Raw genomic sequence first — 27,854 nt, forward strand, 5'->3', positions numbered from 1 at the left:
AAAAATAAAGTGTATATTTGTGTGTTAACAAAATGTTTTTATTTTTTTTATTGAATTGAATATTATTGCAAAAGTAACAAAATTAGAAAAAATGAATAAATAAATAAAAAGTTGATAGTATTAACGATAACTAAGATAATATAGAGTAATATTGGTGTGTCTTTTTTTTTAAACATATATAGAGGCGATAGAGTAGTATTGTTTAATAATATTATCATTCATTTTTTTTACAAAAAAAAAAAAATAAAAAGAAAAAAAAACCTTATATTATTTTTGAAAAAAAACCTTATATAAAATACTACATTTATGTAAAGAATATATTAGTTGGGTTTATATGGAGAATTATTATTGTTAAGAATTTTAATGGGAAAAAAGATGTTTTGGATTATTATAATTTACTTTCCTTAAAAAATCTGTGGGAAAACGAAAAGCAAAATGGGCGGGAAAATTACTAATAATATCGTGACAAGTGTTATTTTAGATTTGCTTTTAGTATAGGTTAATTGATTGATTGATTGATGATTGATTGATTGTTTGTTGATGATTGATGATATTGACTACTACTAATTTAAAACCTTGGCTGGGGAAGTGAGGTGATAAACCAAAATAATCGGTTACAACCGCCAAAAGTTCAAATATAAAGCGCCGTGTTATACCTCCTTCAACTGTTTCAAAACCATAAACCCTTATTTAAGTGTTACCAAACCAGAAACTCCTCATTTCCCTTGAATTTATCTATCTAGTCATCTAAAACCCAGACACCCTTGTTTCAATTCTCAATCAATCAATCAATCAATCACTTCATCTAAAACCTAATTTATCTACAATGCCAAGACGCATCTATACTTATGACTCCTACACAGACGACATGGAAGACGACGATGACGACGTTCACGAGGCTGATTTCTTCGTGACAGAGGACGAAGACGAAGACGAGGACGAGGATGAGGATGAGGATGATGGCGAAGCGGCAGCGGTGGAGGAGGAGGAAGTGGGAATGATTACTTGGCCGCCTCTTTCTGAAGCTTCGGCAGTGGGGTCTACGGTTTCAAGAATTGAGGAGAGGGAGAAGGAGATGGTGAGATTGGTTCCGGATTCGGAAGGTACGACGTCTACGAGTGGAGGATGTGGTGAAGGAGAGGATAGTCAGAAATTGGAGTGGAATAGAGAGGATGTTGAGGGTTTGTTTTGTCCTATTTGTATGGAGCCTTGGACTGCTACCGGCGAACATCAACCTAGGTCTTTCTCTTTCTTTCTCTTGGTTTTAATTGTTTTACAATTTGGGTTTTGTAATTTGATTGTGTTGAATTGTCTGGGTTTGTTGAATTTGATGTTTGATTGTTTATTTATTTATTTTTATTGTCCTGGTGTCATTGTTGGTATGATCTTTCGGCTTTTTCGTTCAATGAAGTGTGTGTAAATTTGAAGAGTTGTAGATAATGTTGTTTGCCATACATTAATAATTTGGTATTTAGGCCCTTTAGAATAGTTGATTATTGACAATTTTGTACATTAGAGATAGCTTCCTAGTTCTAAGGTTGTACTTATTAGACCGCTTAACATCGTCCATTGGAGAGCTTCTTTTAGAGGTATTGGATAATTGTTGATGATGTACATTATTGATGAACTAATTAGGATTCGTTAAATTGTTAAATTTTGTGTTGAATTATCTCTACATTAGGAATAGCCTAAAGTTTATACAGATGTGGAAAGTAAAAATTTTATGCTATGATGATCCAATAATAGTTTGGCTTCATTAAAGTGTTGATTTTCACATGTCCAAAATTTAAATTTCTACTACTTAATTATATGGGAAAATTACAATTTGGATAGTGACAATAGTGATATATGGAATTTGTTTTTGGCACCTTTTGGATATGTTGCCTTGCCTGTAAGTAATTTAGATTGTTAGTGTCTGTTCAACAATACAATTATTTATTAAATCAACGATGTGATTAATTTTGTATTGTTGTAACTAATATGTATATGGAACACGAGTTGTTTATAATTGGGGAGGTAGGGAAACCCCGATTGCCCTTCTATCTTGTAAAATCTAGGGTAGTCAGTGCCCAATTGTAGGAAAACTAACCTTGGTTGTGAATTATGATGGCGGAACTCATGGAGGGTGATAATGTTGCCAGCTCAATTGGCTTGGTCTGGCTAATCGTCTTATCTGCGTTTAACTGTGTTCAGACTATGTTTACTGTCCACGTTTTCTTTGGTAAGCTATTTATAACTACTAAAAGGTAAAATTGATATCATGATTTACACTGAGAATGTAGCTTAAATATTTTACATTCATGTGCAACTTCATGCTTGGAATGACGGGTTTGACTTGCCACAAGCCCTCTGCTTCAGAATGATCATTGAGTTTTAGGAGTTATCCTCCTCAGGGAACCTGTAAAGTATTATGAGCCCTCGAGTTGGCAGGAAGAATTGTTTCAACTTTCAAGAGGAATCCTGTATAATTATTGCTTCCAGAAGCAATGATCGACCCTTGTGACTGTGCATTTTACTAAACTACTAAGCAAGAGTAATTAAGTTTATGTGAAAGGATCTCTTCAAGTTTTTTCCCGTTCTTTTTGTGACAGTTATGAATACCCTTGTTTGAAGTCAGACAACTTTATGGCTAGTCTATAAAGAATTCATCATCCATCATACACTAGGGTGTCTCTCCAATTCTATACGAATGTTATGTAAATGTGTGTGCGTGCTTGCCTTTTGGTATGATGTAGCATCACCTGCTTGGTTGTAACTGATGGTTCATATGGATATAAGGAATGCAGTTGTCTTACTTGTGGCCATTTATTCGGAATGTCTTGCATCAAAAAGTGGCTTGGACAACGGAAAAACTCTGGAAAGGTACGTAGTTGATAAAGATGGGATATTCTAAAACTTAAACACAAGTCTTATAAATTAGCAAAAAGATAAAATAACGATGGTGCTTCCTTTTTGAACTTTGTTATCTTCCTTGTCTTTATAGTGTCCACAATGCAACAAGAAGTGTACATTGAAGGATGTTCGGAGGATTTATGGATCACGGGTTGTTGTAGTTGACGAAGAATCACAAAAGGTATTTTAAGACAATTTGTTATGTACTATTATTGGATCTTCTTAAGAAGTTTCCTGAAACACTGTGCCTTTTTTGTTTTTCCCTATAGTGTATACGATATCTTGAGGCTAAATGCGATTCTCTTAAGAAAAAGGTATGGATTTTCACTTTGGGTTTACTGATTGCATGGCATGTCTCATGTGTCTCTTTATCACTAGCTTTTCATTACCATGTATGACTTGGTGTTCATTGTTTTGTTGTCATATTTTTGACCTATTTCTTTCTTACTTGCATCTCAAAAATGCAGTAGCTTGTTCCTTCGGTTTGGTCAAGGCAAGTTTAAAGATGATATTATTGCTGTTTTTTGTCTGTTAGACTTAGAGATTGTTACCCTAATTTATGAATAAAATTCAATACCCCAACCTCTCGTGTATGAATATAGCATAGTTAGCAAATATGGGTCTAACCCACAAGGATGATGATGGTAAGTTGATTTCCATGTAGGCCTTGTTCTCTCACCTTTTTTTTTTTTTTTTTTTGGTTGTTTTTGTTGAAATTATACTGAACTGAAATCAATACAATTGAGAAATTGACTATTAAAATAAAACAAGCAAGTTAATTAAAGTAGAGTAATAGCAGGATTAAGATAAATTCTAATACTATGCTGAAATGCATGATCTTAGATACTAAGATGAGATAAGCTTACTAGCATGATAAGCATTAAAACATGACATAGAGTCATAGACAAAATCGTACCTAACAATCTTAAAACAATAGAAAGAAAACCATTGCATACCTAATGTACTATTAGATTCGTATAAAAAATGTAAGAAAATGAGAGCATAAAAGTAAGAATTCATCATATAGTACCTGGAGCATCTAACAACAATAGCAAGTATTTTAGATCCACTTAGATTGATATAAATTACTCCCTCTTTCCCTTAATGATAGTCCCTTATACGCAATTTTCATGGGAATTAATAAACATAAATAAGTAAAAGGAAAATTTTCCATAAATAATACAACCTTAGGCCCGTTTTTTTTAATAATACACCTTTGGATTATACCTGAATAGTACAACCTTTAAGAGGTGTTAATTTTGAATAAGACAAAAAACTTGTAAGCTGTTAAATCGGTTGCACATGACACGTGTCGTCAGTTAATTGATCTAAATTTCTATTTTTTTTTTTAAATTTAGATTTTTAATTTTTGAAAAAAATTGTATAACATTTAATTAATTAATTCCTATTTAAAACAGTAATCATGATTTAGTATTGTTTAGCAAATTATAAAAAAAAAACACCCATCCCCCTCCCTACCTCCCAGCCACCACTACTTCCACCACCAAGCCACGTCCTATCCCCCCTCCCTCACACGCAACAACTCCCCAGCAACGCTATTGCCGGCGCCCAGCTTCCCCACCGCCGGCCGACCCACCCTCTCCTCTTTCCCCCTTACTTCGACCTCCCTCTTCCCCTGTCGCACCACCATACCAGGGCAAACCTTAACCATAGCAGGCGCAAAATCGTTTTTTGGCGTAAGTTGTTGCTACCCTGAGTCAACTTAGGCGTCAAAAGCAGTAGGGAAGCTCAAACATGTGCGCCGACCCTAAGGGGATAGGGTTGTCGGGGTAAGGGGAAAAGACAGTCGGGGTAACGGGAAAGAGAGAGTGTTGGGTCGGTTGGCGGTAAGGGAGCTGGGCGCCGGCCGCACGGTCGCCGGAGAAATTGCTTTGCGTGGGGGAGAGGTGAGTGGAGGTGGGTGGCTTGGTTGTGGTGGATTAGGGGGGGAGACGAGGAGGGACGATTGAGGGTTGGGGAAAGGCAGCCAAAGTAAGCGGGAGGGGCAGCGGGAGCGGCGCCGCCGGAAGTAGAGGGGGAGAGGGGACTACGGGAGGGAAGTGGCTGGGCTCGTGGTTGGGTAGAGGAGGGATGTTTTATAATTAAAATTAATTTTTATTTTTTATGAAACATAAAAAATATTAATTGAATTAAAAATAATTCATTTAAATTTAACACCCACTTGATGGTTTATAGTAATTAAGGTTACGGAAATGAAAATGTTAAGAGTATGAGGCTACCAAAGATAATTCATATACGAAGTGGCTACCATTGGAAATACGCAAAAGTACGAGGTTACCAATGAGAATTTCCCAAAAAAATATTAATTAATTGACCAAACCAATTAAATGACGACACATGTCACGACAATCTGTATCTGTAGAAACAGGTTACCAAACGGTTATATTTTGTTTAAAATTAACACCCCCTAAAGGTTGTAATATTCAGGTATAATTCAAAGGTTGAATTATTTAAAAAAAAAAGGCCAAAGGTTATATTATTTATGGCAATTTTTCCTTAAGTAAATTTACATGGGAAAGTTAAATTTGCACAAATATTGTTGCAAAATGGAATAGAACTATTATTTTGGGACTTAAAATTTGCCATAAGGAACTATCAATAAGCGACGGAGGGAGTATAAAATTTGAAGTCTAAATTATAAAATTATAGTGTGATTGTGTTGCAAGAGTTGTCCGTGTTTGCCTCATAGATAGGGGTGATTTTATATCCTGAAAATAGTAGGGTAGAATGGACAAAGGATTAAAAAAGATACTTAAGATTAGTTTAATCTCTTGGATCTTCAGAGATTCTGATATTATTGGAATGAAAAATCTGGTTAGAGATTCTGATATTATTGGAATGAAAATCTCGTTTGATTTTCTATGAGGCAGTAGAAGGAGTTGATGTGAAGAGATAAGGTTGAATCAATGAATTCTTTTGCTTGGTTAATCTTTTTGACTTGTGTATGTTGTGTGGAATTGAAATTTTATTATTTTTGTTAACCTTTGTAGTACTGGTTTTAAAAGAATAGGTGGCCGAGGTGAGTAGTACACTTGGACTTTAGGGTATGTATCCCCAGGCGTGAGATCTCCATATATCACAAACCAAACTCATAAATAAAGATCTAACTATTGTGTACCCCGGGCGATGCACCAGGTTTTACTTTGAATATCAACAAATATTATTTAACCTATAAAATATAAACTACATAATAAGAATAAAATGAAAAATAATAACTACGAAACTAAATAAGTGCTCTCAAATTGGTGCTTAATACAAAGTATTTAGTATATTTAATTGCATATGAAAAACAATTAAACGATCGCAAAGATGGTTAGAACATTAGATTAATTCGTATTGGTCTTGTGTTCAAACCTTGTAATAAGCATTTTTATTGTTGTGGCATATATCTAATACATGTGAAGGGTTTCATGTGGCACATATTTCGTTTTAGGAACGTGATGGGCGTTAGAACGGTCGCACATTCCACACTCAATCAAATAAATTTATAAATCCTAAAACTAACCCCTAAACAAGTCTAGTGGTAAGTTCGGAGTCGAACCACAAGGAACGGTAATGCTAGATTGTTCTTAATCTAATGCCTAAACTATGCCGAAGTCGATTTACGGATAAAGGACACTACAACTACACTAAAACACATATAAAGAACAAGGTATGATAAAGTCTACTAGGGGAAAAGATCCACTTAGAACAATTAATAAGCTAATGAGAATCCATTTGATAATCAATCATGCAAAGAAAGAATTATAATGAGAATTAACTACACTCAAAAGTAATCTCTCAAATTCCTAGCCTAGATCCCTCATTGACTAGGTGCATAGAAGAAAATTACCAAAATGCAATCAAATATATCAATTCTAATTCACAATCCCTTGTCAAACTAAAACCAATATGCAATTAAGTGTGCTATCATTGGAGATCAATCCAATCTAAAACAAACAACATGCCAACATCAATTCAATCAATTTAATCACACAATTATCATCAAATTTATCTCAAATAACTCAAATAATCATTACAAAGCCTCACTCAACACCTAGTAGAAGGGAAACTACTCAAGCATAATGAAAGCAACTAAATAAAGCAATAAGAGAAGAGAAAGTAAGAAATGCTCATTGATATAAGGTGGAGATCTTCAAATTCCTCATTTGATTATCCAAAATCCATGAAAACCATTGTGCTCCTCACTTTCTCTCTCTAAAATTTTGAGAGTTTCTCTCTCTAAAACCTAAAACTAACCTAAAATCTATTCTAAACTGAAAAAAAATCTCTTTCTTTAATGAGCAAAAAAAATCTATTTATACCCCTTACAAAATTGCTTAGGAAGCTCCGCAAAAAGTCAGCTGAAACGGGAAAAGGTCCGACCGAACTCTGTGTAGGTTCGGTCGGACTCAGGGTAGGTTCGGCCGAACTCAGGGTAGGTTTGGTCGAACCTCCCTGATCCTTGTTTGGTCGAACTTTCCTGGTTCGACCCCTCCTGTAAACATGCTGAAAACTTGGTTGAAACTGCCTTGGAGGTTCGGTCGAACTTTTCAAAAGTTTGACCACACCTTGGTTCGACCGAACCTCTTAGAGGTTCGGCCACACCTCCTCTTGAACTTCCTCTTCTTGCTTCCTCTCCTTCCCTTTTGCTCCTCTTGTCTTTGTCCATGCCTCCATACTTGGCCAAGGGGCCTCCTACCGTGCTTAGGACCGCCATGGAACCTGCAAAAGGTAGCAAAGATCACGAGAGCATGGGGATGATAAAATTATGCATAAAGATTATCAAAACAAGCGCAAATAAGCATACTTTTCATCCATAAAAAAAAGGAAGCCATAAGAGGAGAAAAGAGGTAGAAAAACCTAAGAAAAACAGGAGAAAAAAGACCAATACACTACCCCTAAGGGTAACATAAATGTCACTCATCAAACACCCCAAGCTTAACTTTTGCTCATCCTCGAGCAAAACAAAACAAACACAACGGAAAACGATGTATATTTTTTTTTAAAAAAACAATAAAATAAAATAAAACTAGAAGAGAAAGAATATACACTAACTCACTTTCGTAGGAATCACGAATGCATTTAGCGCATGCATCAAGCACTTTAAACCCCATAGATCGCTCTAGAAGACGAGTATGCTCTCGTAAGGGTATCCTAAGAGTTTAACCCATAACTCTTGACAAAAATCAAGGCAAAGCAATAAACAAATAGATAAAATAAATTGAAGTAAAAGAGAGGTTACAAGCGTTCTTAAGTGGATTTTTACAATGGAACAAGCACTAAAGAATGTTAATCTTTCTAAAAAAAATAAAGGTATGCACGTTCTAAGATGTCCAAGGTTGATTGAAACATAACATATGCTAAGCATAGAGAACTAAAGGAAACACATTCCACCTTTTGTTTCAACCAATCAAACCACGTTCTCTCTACTAGTTTCAAATCCACTTTCAAGTTAGCTTCTCATGATTCCACGAAGAAACCGGAAAATAAATAAGAAATTAAAAACATTGAGAAGGTTACCCGACATCTTGGCTATGCAAACTCGCTCTATAGGCTTGATTCCTATTTCCCGCCATCATTGAATGACTTAACCCTCTAGGATCAAAAGGACTTTCAAGGTATTAACATATAAGCTAGGAGAGTAAAGGTGTGGAGAACTCTTGAAATTGGTGGTAAACCTATGTGAAGCACGGGTGGAACTTCTTCCACAAGATCCAAACGATTCCAAAACAAAAGTGCCAAGTATGCTTATTAAATAACTTTCCCCCAAGCTTATTTAACACAAAATAACAAAAACAGGGAGAACAACAATAAAAAAAAAACCCCCCCTTTTTTTTTTTTGCTTTACATTCTTCTTTACTTTTTTTTTTTTCAATAATTCCTTTTTCCAAGCTTTTTTTTTTTTTTTTTTTTTTTTTAAATGTCCTTGCCTCTTTTAACTTTGGACGGCTTTTTCTCAAAATGCATTTGCTTTTATGCACAAACTTATATACAACACATACTTGCTTTGCAAATAAACTCATAATTCTAAACTTGCACCATAAACAATAAAACAAGCTCGAAAACTAAATTGCTTCACAAAACTAAAGGTAGAAAGTGAAACCAAGGCTTCAAGGCTTGTATTGTGGCTAGAGAAAAGAAGGTATATGGCTCAAAAGGGCTAGCAAGAGGGGCAAAAATAAACTAAACTCAAAAATAGAAAATCTATCCTATAAAAAGAGAAATTCCTTTGTCATCCCCTAAAGTGGCACGGTCGCGATCTTGGGAGCTAAAAGTCAAGTTCTAGATACGAGAATGCAATAGCCAAGGATCCAAATATGCCGCTCAACAAAGTATGATGAAGGCTTGAACAATTTACCTCACTAGGGATAGCAATAACTAACTCTTGATTTCATATCCACCATAGAGAGCAACTCCATCTTACCACAAGCAAGTGAACTAGAGCTTCATGGTCCCAAAGTTCTTAGCCAACTACCTTAGCATACCATATCCTAGAGTCAACCTAACACATTCTCAAACCGTGCACACCTTTATAATTTAGGAATAAAGACATTCAAGAATACAAGTCCAAGCGTATTATGTCAAAAGTAAGAACAAAACAAAACACATTGCAAATTTGCCTTGATAGAAACAAAATCTTTTTGGAATTTTCAAAATAAAGAAAATGGAAATGCATATACAAATGTGCATGGCATATATGAATCAAAATTCCACCAAACATGATAGAATACCCTCCCCCAAGCTTGAATGAGGCAACATGCTCAAACTTTAAACCAAAGAATCCATGGGAGGAGAAAAGAAAGAAAGTCATCCAACCAACCAACATATGTCTAACAAGTCACAAATCATTAGAGGAAGAGCAAGGAAGGATATTACCGGATATTAGGTGGGTATAGTACCCGCAAATGACCCAATTAAACCTTCTTGAAGCCGACTACCTCTAAAATTGAATCTTGTTTTCCATGTGCTAGCAAAAGTGGAGTCAAACTTCCTTGATTCTTGATCCAAACCAATGCATAAGAGTATATTAAGTTATGTACCTAGCACCAAGCACACAAACATTTCCATGAGGCCAAAAACTATTCTAAAAAGAAAAGAAAATGAAAGCAATAAAACACGGGTTACTTCCCGAGAAAGGCTTGCTTAAGGTCCAAGCTTGACCGCTCTAGTAAATAATATTGCAACGATCGCAAGAGCTTGCCAAATGCACTACTACACATCTCATAAGATAACAAGTAAGCAAATGATATAAGAAGGGCATGCACCCAGATTAGTGCACGCAAAAGAAGGTGAAGAGGGAGTTTCCAAGAAGAAGAAGAATCAAAAGAAAATTCAAGAAAATAAGAAGAATAGAAAGGCAAACTCTTTTCACAAAAATCTTTTTGGGTGGCAAAATCACCCTTTTCCTCAATTGAAGACGAATGAGGGGCATAAAAATCTTCATAGGCAAGGGGGTCCCCAATAGGCTCATTAACAAAGGAAGGAAGGGATATAGGAGTGTAGGGGATATGGTTGAAATTCCTTGAAAAAGGGACATGAGAGAAGGGGATAGGAGCAATGGTCTTACAAATGGTCTCCTCTTCACCACCATTCCTCAAATCACCAATTTGAGCATGAAAATCAATCATAGAATCCTCAAAAGAAGAACACTCATGATCATGATCTCCCTCAAACATCCAACTTCCAAGAGGAACTACATAATCCCCTTCACTACAATCATGAACAACAACTCCCTTAACTTCCTTAAAGCCTAAAATCTCAAAGCCATGCATGAATGGATGCAAATTCATTTCAAAATGGTCTCTCTCCCATGAAGCATTCTTAATGAACACACTCAAAAGGCTATGGGTTTTCATTTGACACTCAATAAACACATTAGACATAACCTTAAATGAATCCAAATACTCATGGATAAAAGGATCACAATCATGCACTTGAGACTCATCAAGATGGGAAAAAGGGTTAGGATTTTCAAAATCAACACTCTCTTCATTCTCAACTCCTTCACCATCACTCATATGCTCACCAATGGGATCCTCACACTCTCTTGGTTGCTCAAAATCATCATCATCATCCTCAACACACACATTAAATTGGGATTTTTCACAAACAAGCATCAAGGGTGACAATTGGCTTTCTAACTCTTCTTTTCTTCTCCTTCCCTCCTCAAGACGCTCCTCATTCTTTTTCATTATCTCTAATTGACCTCTCATAGAATTAAGAATCATTTCCTTACTAGGCCCAAGCTCATTATCAAGCTCAATGCACCTAATTTGAGATTCAAAAGTAGCAATAAGGGATTCAAAAGGTGTTGAAGGTTGAGGCTCAACAAGAGAAGAAGTACAACCAAGATTGGAAAAATCAACATTAAGATCATGAGCATATACATCACATTGGGGAGTGGGGGCACAATCAAACACATGAGATTCATCATTAAGGGAACGAAGCACATCACAAGAAGGCATGGTAAATAATGAAGAATATTGAAACACACCATTAGCATCAACTTGAGCATGTACCTCATCATCATGAACAAAAGAGGAAATAGAGTTGAAATCATGTGTTTTAGGTTCACTTAATGGATCATGTAACAAATCATGGGAATTCATGTTAATATTAGAAGTATCAACACATTGCATATCAATATTAGAAACATGATTACCCTTATTGTAAACATCCCTAGCAAACCATACATAAAAATCCCAAGCATCATCGGTTGATAATGCTTTAAATTCACCATTATACATGCTTTCAACAATATCCCTAGTTTGCTTATTCAAACCAAAATAACAAATCTCAGAAGCCTCCCAAAGTCTATAACAATTACGATCTACAAGTCCCTCAAGTCTATTGAAATAATCACAAAAAGGCTCATTATCATATTGAGGAAATGAGAAACATGCCATTTTTTAATTTTTTTTTAACAAAAACAATCAAACAAACAAAAAATAAATAAACAAATAAAAAAAAGTATACACAAAGACCTAGACTCAAGCAATCAAAAACAATCAAGCATTGACATCGTTCCCCGGCAACGGCGCCATTTTGATGGGCGTTAGAACGGTCGCACATTCCACACTCAATCAAATAAATTTATAAATCCTAAAACTAACCCCTAAACAAGTCTAGTGGTAAGTTCGGAGTCGAACCACAAGGAACGGTAATGCTAGATTGTTCTTAATCTAATGCCTAAGCTATGCCGAAGTCGATTTACGGATAAAGGACACTACAACTACACTAAAACACATATAAAGAACAAGGTATGATAAAGTCTACTAGGGGAAAAGATCCACTTAGAACAATTAATAAGCTAATGAGAATCCATTTGATAATCAATCATGCAAAGAAAGAATTATAATGAGAATTAACTACACTCAAAAGTAATCTCTCAAATTCCTAGCCTAGATCCCTCATTGACTAGGTGCATAGAAGAAAATTACCAAAATGCAATCAAATATATCAATTCTAATTCACAATCCCTTGTCAAACTAAAACCAATATGCAATTAAGTGTGCTATCATGGGAGATCAATCCAATCTAAAACAAACAACATGCCAACATCAATTCAATCAATTTAATCACACAATTATCATCAAATTTATCTCAAATAACTCAAATAATCATTACAAAGCCTCACTCAACACCTAGTAGAAGGGAAACTACTCAAGCATAATGAAAGCAACTAAATAAAGCAATAAGAGAAGAGAAAGTAAGAAATGCTCATTGATATAAGGTGGAGATCTTCAAATTCCTCATTTGATTATCCAAAATCCATGAAAACCATTGTGCTCCTCACTTTCTCTCTCTAAAATTTTGAGAGTTTCTCTCTCTAAAACCTAAAACTAACCTAAAATCTATTCTAAACTGAAAAAAAATCTCTTTCTTTAATGAGCAAAAAAAATCTATTTATACCCCTTACAAAATTGCTTAGGAAGCTCCGTAAAAAATCAGCTGAAACGGGAAAAGGTCCGACCGAACTCTGTGTAGGTTCGGTCGGACTCAGGGTAGGTTCGGCCGAACTCAGGGTAGGTTTGGTCGAACCTCCCTGATCCTTGTTTGGTCGAACTTTCCTGGTTCGACCCCTCCTGTAAACATGCTGAAAACTTGGTTGAAACTGCCTTGGAGGTTCGGTCGAACTTTTCAAAAGTTTGACCACACCTTGGTTCGACCGAACCTCGGCCACACCTCCTCTTGAACTTCCTCTTCTTGCTTCCTCTCCTTCCCTTTTGCTCCTCTTGTCTTTGTCCATGCCTCCATACTTGGCCAAGGGGCCTCCTACCGTGCTTAGGACCGCCATGGAACCTGCAAAAGATAGCAAAGATCACGAGAGCATGGGGATGATAAAATTATGCATAAAGATTATCAAAACAAGCGCAAATAAGCATACTTTTCATCCATAAAAAAAGGAAGCCATAAGAGGAGAAAAGAGGTAGAAAAACCTAAGAAAAACAGGAGAAAAGAGACCAATACACTACCCCTAAGGGTAACATAAATGTCACTCATCAGAACGCTTTTTATTATATAAGTATAGATTATATAAGTATAGATTAAGCCCAGTGACTAATGAGAATTTTATTTACAGAGATGGACCTTAATAAGTACTCCAAAAACCTAAATAAAGAACATGAAAGTTATTCAAATTTGAAATGACTAAAATAAGGGATAATAGTGTATCTGTTGCATTACAGTGGATTTTGTATCCTATATTCCCTCTTTGTAATGTAGTTTATTTTGATCTTGCTGGGAAGACAATGTATTTGTTAAAAGAATAAATTGTTTTCATAAAATGATGGTTTTTTTTTTGTTTGGTTCAGGACGAAGAATGGCGTAAAAAGGAAGCTGAGTGGCATAGGAAAGTGTTAGTATTGCAGAAGAAAGATGTAGAGATTAGTCAGAAATTACAGGAACTTCAGGAGGTATAGGTGTTGATTGAGTTTTGACTTCATGGTCTATTGGTTCATGCCATGAATCGAGTTTCTACTATATGCTTAATCAGAATTAGTGGTCGACTGTTTTGGATACTGGAATGCTGCTGTATCTATAATATATCATTTGATTCATTTCAATGGCTGTAAATAGGCTGATACAAAGAAGTCCAGAAATTATTTCTAGCTCTAATAATTCGTGCTTAAAAGTGCAATAAACTGTTTTTCCATGGAGAAAGCTCTCTTTTTTCTGCATTACTCATATGAATATTTTTCCTTGGCTGATGTGTGTTTAATTTAATTGGGACCCTCATATCAATCTAATATATGTACTTCCAGAGGGAGGATATTCTTCAACGTACAGTGGCTGAGTTAGGAAATAAATCATTGGTTTTGGATGCTGCTACTGATGGGTTTCAACTGCAATCATCTACAGGTAATCATACTTTGCAGTGATGAGTTTTCTTTTCTGAGCCATCAGTTGGTAGTTTTATGTGCTGCAGAAGTAATTTTTTTTACTGAGTAATGCTTTATGTACAATAAGTTCCTAATTTTCTTATTATTAATTGTGGTGTTCTTCAGGTGTCAACGTTGGATTAACTCAAAGTCAAGTATCTTCTTATACATTTAAATTACAGGTTTGCTGCAATACATTTACCAATAAAGTAGTTTTTCTGTCTATGTTGTTTTGCAATATCAAGGCATTGATCCCATGTAAAAGAAGACAAGGTGCATCTACAATATTCTATGTCTAGATCTAACTCTTCCTTTGTAATGAGATATAAGGTGCATTGTCAAAGTATCGGGAGACATTCCTTGGAGAAGTCAGATCTATTTTGTGATATAAGAAGTGTTTATTCTCTTTATAGCACCTGAAATTTAGTGTTGTCTGCAGTAATCAGTTGTTACTAGTAACATCTTGCAGCTTTTGCTGGTGCTCACACAAAAATGTCATCCAACCAATATGCTGATTCAGTGGCTATTGTTCTTGCTACTTTGCTTGTATGCAGTGTTTGCTTACTTTTAATGGAATTTAGGAATGGTGTTTTGAATCAATACTTAATTACTTATGGTATACTATTCTGTCATGTACATGTCATATTGAAAGTTTTCTTATCAGGACTTCAGGCTGGCCTTAGGATTCAAATTTGTGATTTAGTTTGTCCTCGAGAATGACTGAAATTTTGTTTGTCCTTAACAATAGACTTGTGATCACATCATGCCACTTTGTTGTAAGCAATGGTTCATTTATTTTCTAGTAGGTGCTATTTTTGTCATGTTCGTTTGTTAACTGCTGGATAGCATGCTCTTACAATTTTCTTTTAAATAATTTTTTTAACAAGATGCTATTTTTACATTAGAAAGAACCTTTTTCCGCCTTTTGTGTTGTATCATTCCAATAAGCTTATTCGATAGAATCTGGTATGGGACACTGAAGACTTTGGTCAACTATAGTGGGATCAAATTTACTAGTCAGAATACTGATATGAACATTGGGGATTGCATATAACCTATACCTGTCCATTCTGTTTTTTTTAGGAGTGGGATCAAGACTGGATTTATTTGAAGTGCTCCTGCCTTAAAATATTGAGTTTAAATGAGATGACACATAAGATCAGGTGATTTATTTGAAGTGCTCCTGCCTTAAAAAATTGACTTTAATGAGATATATAACACTAGTTCTTTTTAAAATCTATTAACATTGTTTGCATAAGTTTTAGCATGGAAGGAGAAGTAAGGGGAAAGGAGAGGTGGGGGAAATTTAGTGAGAGGGAGGTTTTGGGATAAAAGGAGTTGAAGGATTGGGAGGAGAGGGAGAGGAGGGATTTTTTCTTCCCTGTTTTTCTTTAATATAACCATAAACCATAACAGTAATATATTGTGCCCTTTTGCACTGCAAAATTGTGCAATAGCTATTTAGCTATGTTGCTCAATTATTTATCAGCACATTTTAATGTTTGCAGCAAGAGTGGCCAGTAGATGGAGCACGACACTTTGATGTGGATGATACTGGTCAGATTTTGATTATTGCACGAAGACCGAATAGGATTGGTGATCCCCATATTCTCACTAAAGTATGTTTTTGCCCTTCTTTCTTGCAATTTGCTTGAGGTGAATAAAGTTTTGCCAAACTAACTTTACTCTTTTGTTCTGCAGATGAGTTTAGTTTCTCCTCGTGAGCAAGATAACATTCTACTTCCTTCATCGGTCAACGCAGTCAGAGACTTGCGTGTATCTTCATTTGCTAGACTTGCACTATTGGCTTCAAAGAAACTGTCTGTTTTAAGGTGGGGATGAACTTATAGTGCAAAATTTTTTCCCAATTGACTATACTCTGGAAACATGCTATTTTCTTGTTAGAGCATGTTGACCTTTTTATAAATGGAAAATGGTTTGTTGCATGAAAGACGTAAATTTTGTTATTCTTAGTATGTAGCAATTCTGAAAAGATAGAGTAATGGAAGTCCCTCTCTCACTAATGTCTTATTAATTTCTTGTTTTTTATCCCCTTCAGCATGGAAAGCAACAATGTTGTCCTCAACTATGATTTACCGGTACACTTTCTTTACTTTATATGTTTTAATGATCACGTGAACACCTTCTTATTTTCCTCATCTCTCACAGTCACTGTAGTATATGGTGGTCAGTCAAACTTGGGTTTTTGTGGCCATAGTAGAATTACAAGATCATTTTCTATATTGCCCTCCCCCTAGGATTCTATTACACCTATGCTTTTATAAATTGTATTTTTGGACTTTAATTTAAGTATAACCTATATTTTGCTTCTTCATCTATGAATTATTCACATTGTTAAATAGTTATGTCCCTATATTAAAATGACTTTCATGGAATATTGGAAAGGGATTCAATCCTAATCTTCCAGCGTAATTGTCATGTCTTGGCTAGTTACTCTAGATTCTAGATCATTTTGATTTTTAGACTGGAAATTTTGGATCATTCTAGTGATTGTTAATTTGTTTTTTTCTGGTTTTGAGCATGTAATGGTTCCTGTGGATTGTATCAATAAAAGCTTGAACAAGGTATTAAACTTAAGGGATGGTAGAAAATGAATTCTCTGTTTTACCTTCTATGTTTCTGAATGGACTGAAATCTGAATTTTTTTAATTTTAATTATTATATTTTTTTTTGGTAATTGAAGGTTCTTAAAAAATGGGTCCAAATATTTAATGTTGGTCTCTTAAAACTGCTCGTTTTGTCTACGCACTAAAATATAAAACAATCATTTTGGTGACATGAAAACTATTTCATTACTAGAAGTACCGTTAGAAAGAATAAACTTTATAAAGCTGCTGTCATTGTTGGCTTGTTGCCTTTTTATTGATAATATGTCAATAATAAGACTGTCAAAACAAGAGAGCAGAATAATTTAAAATCCAATAGCTGTCTTTTTCTTTGAATCTTAAGAGAGTAAGTCAGGATTTAAGCATGTACTAGATTAGTTTAGATGCTATCTATTTCCATAGTTGTCAACTGCAAGGTAGGGGTGTGGCTAGAATGTTAGATTTTTAATTTGTTTCTCTTTTATCACAGTAGTCAAATTATTCATTTGTTTTTCTTTTAAAAAGTTGGCCTAAGATTAATGGACATATGTTGCAGTTCCTTCCCCGTGGTCCACATTTTTACGGTCCTAAATTATGGTGTTCCTTGAACATATATAGGGGGACTTTTCTTTTGTATAAGATTGGCTGCCATCTCTTATAATTTAAGATGCTGGTCTTTTATGCATCTCTAGTTAGTGTCTTCACTGTCTTGCACTCTTGCACGGGGTCATAGTCAATTGATTATTGGTAATGATTGGCAATTGTGTTTATTATTTTTGTTTCAATATATTTTCTTGCTTTCTTTATTAATTTATTTATTTATTCTGGCGCTGATATATATATTCTTGATTGATTTTTTAGGCTGCTGCTTGGTCTTGCTCATGGGATAGTAACAGTTCACATTATGTTTATGCTGGATTACAGGTTTTACCTCTTACCAATGATTGTTCATTTTTATACTCATACTTTTATTGTTTCTGTGCCATTCAATGCCTATATGCTCCTTGCTAGAGCGGTGCTCTTTCCTCCTTTGTTGCCTTGTTGGCTGTCTTTCATGCTTTTTTTTTTTCTAGGAAAGGTGGATTGATGACGATGAACAAAGGCTGTGATTTTTTTTAAAGATAAATGAACTATGTTTCTTTGCTTTAGCTTATGTAATCTCAGGGCTTATTTTTTTTTATCAAGAATTTATGGACTTTGGAATGCTATTTCTTCACTTTCCCTTCACTCACTTAGAAGTTGTCCCCCCTATCACCCCCCCCCCCCCCCAAAAAAAAAAAAAAAAAAAATCTATCTCATTCTATCTACAAATCTTTTATTTGAGCTAACATGTTTTCTGTTTTTTATTTGTATGCTGTTCTTATTGAGCACAGTTTCCTCCAGTTTCAAAATCATCCTCTAGGAATCAAACTCTTGAGAATTATGCATGCAATTAATCAATAAACAGTGTAAACCCAGGAAGGAAAGCATTAAACTATTAAAGGGAATAGTATAAATATTGTTTATCAAGTAGAACTAGCCAAATTTCTCTAAAGCAACACCAGACCCAGTTTAATCTAATACCAATAATATCTAGCTCAAAATTTGATTTGTAAAATTTGTACCGTGAATGGATATCAATCCAACTGTAAATCCTCATTTGATCTGTAATATGAACCATATCCACTTCAGCATCCTTGCCAAACATTATATTATGTCTTTCTTATTTTATTTGTTTATTATTTTTGTGTATTAATTTGTGCAGAATGGCATGCTTTTAGTGTTCGATTTGAGACAAACTGGAAAGCCTATGGAATCTAGGAATGGGCTTACCTGCAAGCCCATTCATTCCATATGCTCTCTATTAGAGGATGCTCCAGATTACTTAGGAGCTAAGAAACTCCTTACTGGTTCTTCGATTGGCTTGTGTGAGTGGAGTATTGGTGGTGAATATAAAGAGTATGTTTTCTTGTTCTGCTTAGCTGTTGAGGCTCTAGCCATACTTGTTTGTCATACTTCGATTATTTTTATTAAATTCCCATCAATCCATCCAAATTGTGAATCATTACATATTTAAATACTGTCTTGTTTCTTAGAAAGAAATGGATTTAAAGGATTTTAATTGTGAAACTTATTTTATACTTTGATCATATTGGCAGATTTATTAAAATTTAGTTTCCTTGACAAATAAAAGTACCTAAGAAATAATTATTTTGTGTGAATTCTGAATTCCATGAGTAAGCAATTCTCTCTATTCTTGTAGTTGTTCAGTGGATCAGAGTGATCTACCTTCTTGCCGCTAATTATGTGGTTTTCATGACTATTTGTCCAAGGCCTATTGATGTAAAACCTCTTTAAACATATGGTTTCAAAACTTCCTGTGGCAAAGTAGAGTGCATATGATTGTAAATCTATTGCTTATGGTTACTTAGAAATAGGCAATTAGTCTATGAACCTATGATTTTAAATTCTTGTTCACCACTTTATAAATACAACAGATGATATTTTACATATTGTCATTTCTTGCCAGGCTCTTGTTTTGGGCATATCCTAAATGCATTTATCTGATGTACAAGTGTGGTTGGTGAGATCATATATACTGTTTTTCTGTGACCTTGATTAATATTAATGTAAGAATATGTCTATGTGTATTGGTGTGTTGTTGAAGTGCACACAAAATTAAACCTTATTCACCTTAACAAATAGCTAGGGCAAGTAAGAGTCGATCCCACGAGGAAAGCAAGTCTAAAGTAACAAGTAACCAGGTCTAAGTTCCAAAAAAGTAACACGATTTGGGGGGGGGGGGTTGATATGAGAAAGCTAATCTAAAACAACTAAAGAAATAATATATAAAAGGAATTATAATTAAAGAACAAACAATCAATGGAGAAAACCGGCCATGGAACTTCGTAAAATCATTGACACATTAACTAATATTCAAGGAACAACTTGACTTATGGAACAAGTTCCCTTATTAATAGTTAGTTCCAGTACGACCTTCCCTAACCCTAACCAACAAATAACCCCCATATTACGAGCAAGGAATTTAACCTGATGATAGCATTAAGAACTAGGAAAACATCAAGCCTAGACAACCACAACACTTTGGAACTTGCGTGATTAAGCCTCGATCCAGGATTACTTTTCAATTAATAGAGTGGAACGTCCTCCTCTACAATTGGTTGCTACTTCATTAACATTCCCAAGAAATTACGGACTTAGTAGTATTAATTAGCAATAGAAATCAAACCCAAACAAATAGTTGCACACTTACTTATAAGAATCATTATTCATGTTAACAAAACAGTAATTCAAGAATATTCCAAAACATTAATTATTAATCATTAAAACCAAACTAACTTGTCTCAATTATTGATTACATGTCCTCCTCTAACTACTACCGAGCATAAAGAACTACCCACTCATGTTACAAAGCAAAGATTTAAGGTTCTTAGAGGAAAACATACCGAATTCCTCTAGGTGGTTTCTTCTAAACGGGAGCACAAGTGAGAGATGAATGAAGAATTGATGATGAATAGACGAATAACTATGGGGTTTTATAGAATTATGATAGAATTATTCCCCAAGTAAAGTCCCTAAAAATATGAAAGATGAATCTAAGATAAGGGAAGTAGTTAGATAGAATCTATGAAATTCTATATATTGCCAAATCTTTTCCTAAATGATAGGATCTTCTTCTTATCAAATATATCTTCCTTCCAGCTATAAACTATGTTACATTGACACGGGTACGGATATCCGATATTGGTACGGATCTTAGTGTCCGATACGTCATTTTTAAAAATTTAGGACACGTGGACACCGTCTTAACTTTGGACTCAGGTACGGATATGACAATAAATTCTTTAAGGAAAAAAAACATCAATAAGAAAAACATAAAAAATTATTTGAGGCTTTTGAGTCAATATTTATTCAATATAAATTTTGATACATACAAAGTACTATCTTTTAAGGAAGTTTTGTGTAGAACTTCTAAAGATAGGGTCATTTGTGAACAACTACCCATTTTTTTTATTTGTTTAGAACTACCCATAAGTTTGAAAACATTTTGGTAGCACTACCCATTAACATTTTTCGTCCAATTAAGACGTTATCGAAGGTCACTTTTTCACTTTTTCCACCTAATGAACTCTCCCAATTTGTATAAAGGTTTTAATTTACCTTAATTAACCTAATTAAGGTTTTAATTATAATTTATTTTAGGGTTCATGAGTGTAGTATTATTTGGGGATTTTAATTTCTAAGGTTTGGGGGTTTAATTGAATTGGGGTTTTTGCTTATTTTAGCATTAATTGACCATTGTAATTGAAAAAAAGTAAAAAAAATTGGGCCAAAATTACGTTTTAATGGGACGAAAAACGTTAGTGAATAGTGCTACCCAAACTTTTCCAAACTAGCGATTAGTTCTAAACAAATTAAAAAAAAAAAGGGTAGTTGTTCACAAATGACCCTATCTTTAGGGTAGTTCTACACAAAATTCCCATCTTTTAAATAACTAAGAAAGATTTGTTATTAAAAAAATGAGTACCACAGCTTTTCTGTACCAATTTCTTGGGAAACCCCAAAGCCTTTTTTAAAAAATAAATGTACATCTCTTTCTTGGGAAATCAGAAAGCCTTTTTAAATAAAGTTAATCCTCAAAAAAAAAAAAAATAAAGGTAAAGAAATACTTAAAACCCTTCATCTTTCTTTAGTGGCTGCTTTCTTCGTTCTTCCCTCTCTGTTCTCTCTCTTGAAGCTTCTTTTCTTCAATGGCTACTGTGAATAGCCGTACCCGAGAGCTAGATGGCGAGTCCGGAACGGATTTCATACCCGGATTCGTGGGTATGACGGAAAAATGCCGTGTCCGAGTAACAGAGGCTGTAAATACTCAAGAATTATTTTCCAAGTAAACAAATATCACGTTGCAATGAATCTGGACACTTCTTGGACTGCCACTAAGTTCCTTTGCGACTGCGTCAGTCTTCCAGTTCCTCCGATGGAATTCAACGTCTTTTCATTTGCATTTGACATTGGCTCTTTTATTCGGTTCATCTTTTTACCATCCAAAATGGCTCAATAACCTATCAAAACACACAATGAGGAAATAAATCACAAAATACCAAAAACATAGATAAAAGCACTAAAATGCTAAAGGAACTAACCCAAAATCTCAGGAACATGACTGTAAAATAGTGTCATAAATGGCACTCATCAAAAAGCTCAATAAATGTCCTTTTCTAAATACTAAAAGTAATAAATCACTGCATTATGTTAAGCAAAGAAATTTTAGAGCTAAAGTATGCTTTTAAAAGAAATTTATAATCCTATGCCTGTTGTCTTCCTTGTCATCAAATTTGTGTGGTTGAATTTGTAATTTTGTATTATCAATGATGATACTGTAACTGATTAACTACTTAACAGGGAGAGAGAGAGAGAGTATGGGAATAGGGTTGTATATTGTGTTGATTTTAAGATATTTCTAAGGGGAATAGGGCTGTATATTGTATTGATTTTAAGATATTTCTTAGAACGAATATGATTACACCTGCAATTTAAGACTTATTTAGTTATCTCCTGAACAAATGATGATTTACTTTTTTTCAATGAATTTCTCTCTCTAACATCTGCTCTATTTAACCCTACAACCACCGGTTCACCACCCCCAATTTCTCTTGCCTCCCTTGTCGCCAATCTTCTCTCACCTCCCTCTTCTTCGGTTGTCGTTCTCTTTCCTTTTTCTCCTTCCTGGTGCCTGCAACCTCCCTCGAGGCCAACCCAACAATTGCTCCTCTTCTCCCTTGCCGCCGCCAATTATTACTCATTCTCTTCCCTCGGCGTTCTGTCTCTTTCCTCACTGCCAACAATTCCTTGTTTGACTCGTCCATGTCGAAGATGATGGGTGGGATGGAGATCTATTAGCCAATATGTTGTAATTTGTATGAGTCGACGATTTCGGTGAGTCGTGGTTGACTAAGCAATAGGAGAAAGAGGCGACCTTTATTTGAGATGGTAACCAATCAACGGGGCTCATGAAAACCATAGTTCATTACTTAGTTTGTGGGAGAAAGTGATGAGCAGTAGACAAATTTGCAGTGGCGGTGGTGGACTAAACAAAGGTGGGGTGGGGTGGGGTTGCTGGTTGGAGATGAAGGTAGAAAAGGGCAAGAATAGGATTAGGTGGGTTAGGGCATTTTCTATCTGACCTCTCCTTAATATGCGCGCAAAAATGAAGTGTGTCAATTAATATGAATTGGAGAAAGTATATATTTTTCAACATGGTTAGTCAACAAGTACATGTTTAAATTCCTGGCATTTATTTATAGGAAACTTAGAACTCAGTTTGTGTAACTCTTGATGTAATTGTGATAACTGTTCCCTTGAATCAAACACCTTTTGAATTTCATTTTTTTTGAACATCATCTATCTACAACAGGAGTTTGAATTATGGTAGAGCTGCATCGACTAGCCGCTTTGTCACACTAGTTTGTATTTGGTTTGTGTAGCTCCTTGAACGGGATGCATTCTTTTCTTGAAACCATGTGATTATGTGATATGCAATAATGAATATGACAAGGCATGAAATATTGATGGTCTGAAGCTCATTATATCTTTCCAAGTGAGCTTTGCTACCATTCATTGGCCTTTAAGGGCTCTGTTTGAGTGATAACAATATTATAGATGCATAGTGGGGTTCAGTATAATTACTGTAATAGGATGCACTTGGGAAAAAATTAGTTGAAAAATCATGATCTTTGAAAGAAAAATGGTGCAGTTTAGAGGCCTTTAGAAAATGTAGAATTGGTTATATTTGGATGAGAATTGATAAAATAAAAATAAAAAAATCTTGATGATTTTCCTGGTATCATTTTTCGCTGTACCAGTACACTTCCATCAGTAAGATGGGTCACACTAGATTTATGTATGCAATCAATCATACAAAGACTGAAAATACATGAGCCAACGACTTATATAAGCCTAGCCAGATTTACAAATGTATGTTTTATGTGTGCATCTTAAATTATTTATTACATGAAGTATTTGAAAAAAATTATATCATTACACCAACTTTTTCCACCGACATCATCTCCATTCCCGATGACTCATAATTTAGGCCTAGATGACTCTTAGATATAACCATTGATCTGTCAAACAATTGCCTCTACCTAACTAAGGTGCCATTTGCCATTATTGTGAATTTGTTAGTTACCTTTTTCTTTTCTTTCTTTCTTTGTTTTAATTTTTATAAATTTTTTTGAGATTGAACTCTAATTAGAAAATTTATTGATATAAACAAAGTCTAAGCGGTTTTGTGAATGTGGAAGTGGAAACATTGAAACTACTTAATGTGGTCTTGTACTATCTGCTAACTAACTATTTCTCCTTATTACTCTCATTCGCCTTTACTATATGCTAAGTATTTTTAGCTATACTGAAGTCTACTTCCATTTCCCATGTATACCAGGGCTAAGTTAGATTTGCATGCTTTTGTAATCTACCTGGCATAAATCATGAATGTATTTTAAAATTCATGCATCTAAAGTATTTTGTACACTAATTGTTTTAGCCTCATTTCTAAGACTCTAAGAGGAGCCCATTCTAGGTTAGGCTCCAAGTTCAACCTAAATACATTTGTAAAATGGCTCAGCTTTTGGTACTTTCATGTCCAGGGCATGTACTGCAATGTTAACGTCTCGCTGTACTTGTTGACAGACAACTTTCAACCCTTTAGTCAATGCAATCGCTGATTATGAACTGTGGACCGGTTTGAGTTTCTGACTTTTGTCTTATCCCATTTGCTGAGTTACATGAAATATCTCATATCAATGTTCTTACAATGCATCCTCTATGACTGTTGGAAGGAGTTAGGAAGGATATGAAGTTTTTGGATTTGCACGAGGATGAGGCATTGGATCATAAGGGAGGGAGGAGGAGGATCTTTGTCGATGATTACACGAAATAATCAAATTTGGTTCATGTAGCTGACCCCACTTATAGGATTAAGGCTTTGATTGATTAATTCCTCTGTAGATTGTAATAATGGGTTGTGAATTATATTGTGATAAACAATCTTGAGGATGGATTGCAATGTCATGGATCGTGAGAAATTACATTAGGCGAGTAGAATCTACAAAATATTGTCATTGTTCCTTTACAACCTTTACATAGCAATCCATTTCCATTAGTACATTTCACAATGCTTCCTAATTTCTCCTGTCTTGTATTTGCTTTATTTGTATGAAATTGTGTTGGGGCTTTGGGGAAGATGTGATAGTAATGTAGCATTGTAGCATGCATAATAGTTTTGAAGCAAACCTCATATAAGTTGGTGTTTCTGTTTGCCGAGGAATTGGTTGCTTTGATGTGTAATTTGTCCTTAAGTTTGTCTTGTCACTTTAACGCTTTGTTTGGATAGCAACGAAGGAAAGGAAGGGGAGGGTAAAAGGAGGAAGGGAAGGGAAAAGAAAGGGAGGGGGAGGTGAGCTCCATTTTCCCTCCAAATCTCTCCTATTTTGGAGGGATTATGCTTATTAAAGAGGGGGAAAATGGATCCCTCCCTCTCCTTTCCCTTCCTTCCCCCAATCCTTTACCCAAACAAGAGAATTTGTCCCCCTCCCCCTCCCCCTCCCTTTTTCTTCTTTTCTTTTCCTTCCATTTCTTTCTATCCAAACAAAGTGTAAAATTTGTTTTATACCTGTAATGATGTAATTGGGTATGTCCTTGCTCTATGTGTGAAATCAAGTGCAAGTTTTAGTTTTAATTCATATGTAGTATGTTTTATCATGTATTCGTGTGTAATGTTATTGTGTTTGGTTCTTCCCTGGGTTATGAGCTTATGACCACAACCAAGATGAATCTTGTAGATACTTATGAGTCATTAAATTGACAGTAATTATCACTATTATCAGTATTGAATGTGTGTGCCAAGACTGCCAAACTGTCTGGGTGGTTATTGTTTAAATTTTTGCCATTCCTGTTCTTTTTATCTTTTGCTGAGATCTGCCGTATATTTAGTTGCTGATATTTGTTAACTGGTATCTTGTTCTGTTTTCTTCAGGCCGTCCTTAGTTGCAGAAACAGCAAATCAAGGAGTTTGTATATCAGTTGCTCACTGCCCCAGCAGTGATAATATTGTGGCAACATTTCGACCAAAAGTGGAGATGCCTGATAATTATAGCATTTCTCAAGTCACACAAGGTCCTTCACCTACCTTGGGGCACCATCTGCATGGTTCTCATGTCTTTTTGCAGAGGGTAAATTCTAGATATCAAAGGTTTGGAACAACACTTGCGTATGTACCCAGCATTCGACTTCCAAAATCTACCATTATAGGATTGGGAGATGGCACCCCTGTGTTCGCATGTGGCAATGAAGCAACGTCAAATTTGGTCTTGCAAGAATTGCCCTCATTAAAAATTGTTCAGTCTCTCCAATCCCACGATCCTATCCGTGATGTGAAGTACACCACCTGCACAAAACCAAATCTACTTTGCTTGAGTCAAGACAGGATACAGTTCTTCTCTAGATAACTATCTTGAGAAAGGTAAGTAGGAATCCCTGATTTTTCATTGCCTAGCGCTCTTCTGCCACCATCCCATAAATAATAAACCTATTGAATTCTTATTTTACTCATAATTTGTTGCTTGACCACGTTTTTATAGCTTACTCCTCCCTTCTTAAACATGTTTAATGATACCATCTGTCATTTTGTATATTATGATATTGCAATTCTAAAAACAAATCATTTGTTTTGATAACAATTTGTTGTGTACAATTGAGGCAAATATCCGGTCTTAACTTGCAAGGTAAATTTATTGGTGATTAAAGTCTAGATATAAAAATGTGGTCAAGCTTTATGATGCCTGCTGTCATTGTGCCCCATGATGAACTTGAAGATGTGATTAGTGCAACATTAATCTTGATTTCACTAATGCAGGCATTTATTCAGAGATTCAAGTGGTATTTTGAAGCAAATTTTTTGAAGAGCAGAGGATAGTTAGGCCGGGCTTCTTAGAGCTTTAGCTTATTTATGTAGGGTTAGGTTATCATAATGTAAATTATTGCATGTACCAAAGCACCGCTGTTTTAGCAGGTATGCATAGGCCTGATTATCGGGCAAATTAGGAAATTTTGCGTAAATAGGTTGTAGATTATATATGAGAAGTTTATTACTTCGTATTATAAACTGATCAGGCAGGTGACAACAATGATCGACAAGTTTAGATATCATACTATCTGGTTGTAGCACTGCGCTTCAAGTCTTGGGTATAAGCTGCCACAAGGACATTCATAAGCTACACAACTACGAAGCACTGACTCATAAGTTGATAAAGTAATGGCGGACTTAGGTGGGTTCAAAATATAGTGCAACATAAGGGGGCATTTGCCATTTTGGTGTAACAAAGGGTAAGGGAAAGAGTTTAAGAAAGAGTTATATTACTTATGTATCACAAGATACTGAACTTTAAATTGTATCAGGTTTTGGTCCGATATTTGCGAGTTTGACCCTTTGAGAGCGAAGGGGAAGGGTAAGGGATTCTCACCCTCAAAGTGTCTCTAGTGGCGATTGAACCTTGAACCTCAAAGTGACAATCTTATCACTAGACTAAGCTTAGTTTGGTGGTAGATTACTTTCAGTAGAGTACTAAACTTTGTTAAAGAGGAAAATTAAAATTTTGACTTATTTAATGGCAAAACTTGTGAGCTGTTAAATGTTGCTTTCATTTTACAAGGGAATACTCCCTTTTTTACATGAATGGACATTTGCCCTTTTTGCAAGTTGTAGTATAAAAACCTTCTTTGTTGGTCATGACCAAAATTGTACCACGTGAATCCTGAGCCTACGGCATCGGTACCCACGACATCAAACTCCACTTTTTTCGATCCACTACCTTAAAAATCGTTTAAAAAAATTATCAAGTTTTTACGACGAATTTTGGACAATGATCGACGGGAACATTCGTACTCCGCAGATGTTGTCGGATGAATCTGT

General features: G+C 35.1%; 1 protein-coding gene across 1 annotated transcript; it reads left to right on the top strand.

Moving 5' to 3' along the window:
• The first annotated feature begins 299 nt into the window (after nt 1–299).
• Nucleotides 300–27,577, top strand: LOC110709912 (E3 ubiquitin-protein ligase RFWD3-like). The gene is made up of 14 exons (XM_021888173.1): nt 300–1,239; nt 2,787–2,862; nt 2,984–3,073; nt 3,162–3,206; nt 13,710–13,811; nt 14,160–14,256; nt 14,403–14,458; nt 15,785–15,895; nt 15,978–16,108; nt 16,336–16,375; nt 17,744–17,806; nt 18,627–18,820; nt 25,920–26,405; nt 26,799–27,577. Exons 1-13 carry the CDS (start codon nt 827–829, stop codon nt 26,389–26,391), a joined length of 1,890 nt encoding a protein of 629 aa, XP_021743865.1. The 5' UTR covers nt 300–826; the 3' UTR covers nt 26,392–26,405; nt 26,799–27,577.
• The last annotated feature ends 277 nt before the right edge of the window (nt 27,578–27,854 follow it).

This window comes from Chenopodium quinoa, unplaced genomic scaffold (assembly GCF_001683475.1).
Source record: "Chenopodium quinoa cultivar QQ74 unplaced genomic scaffold, ASM168347v1, whole genome shotgun sequence".
Lineage (NCBI taxonomy): Eukaryota > Viridiplantae > Streptophyta > Magnoliopsida > Caryophyllales > Amaranthaceae > Chenopodium > Chenopodium quinoa.

What these genes read in the sequence shown, in the direction of transcription:
- LOC110709912 (XM_021888173.1), top strand. Translation starts at nt 827, where the DNA reads ATGCCAAGACGCATCTATACTTATGACTCCTACACAGACGACATGGAA. An exon ending in AACGGAAAAACTCTGGAAAG is followed by an intron (nt 2,863 to 2,983) that starts GTACGTAGTTGA and finishes TTGTCTTTATAG; the next exon opens with TGTCCACAATGCAACAAGAA. An exon ending in ATTGGTGGTGAATATAAAGA is followed by an intron (nt 18,821 to 25,919) that starts GTATGTTTTCTT and finishes TGTTTTCTTCAG; the next exon opens with GCCGTCCTTAGTTGCAGAAA.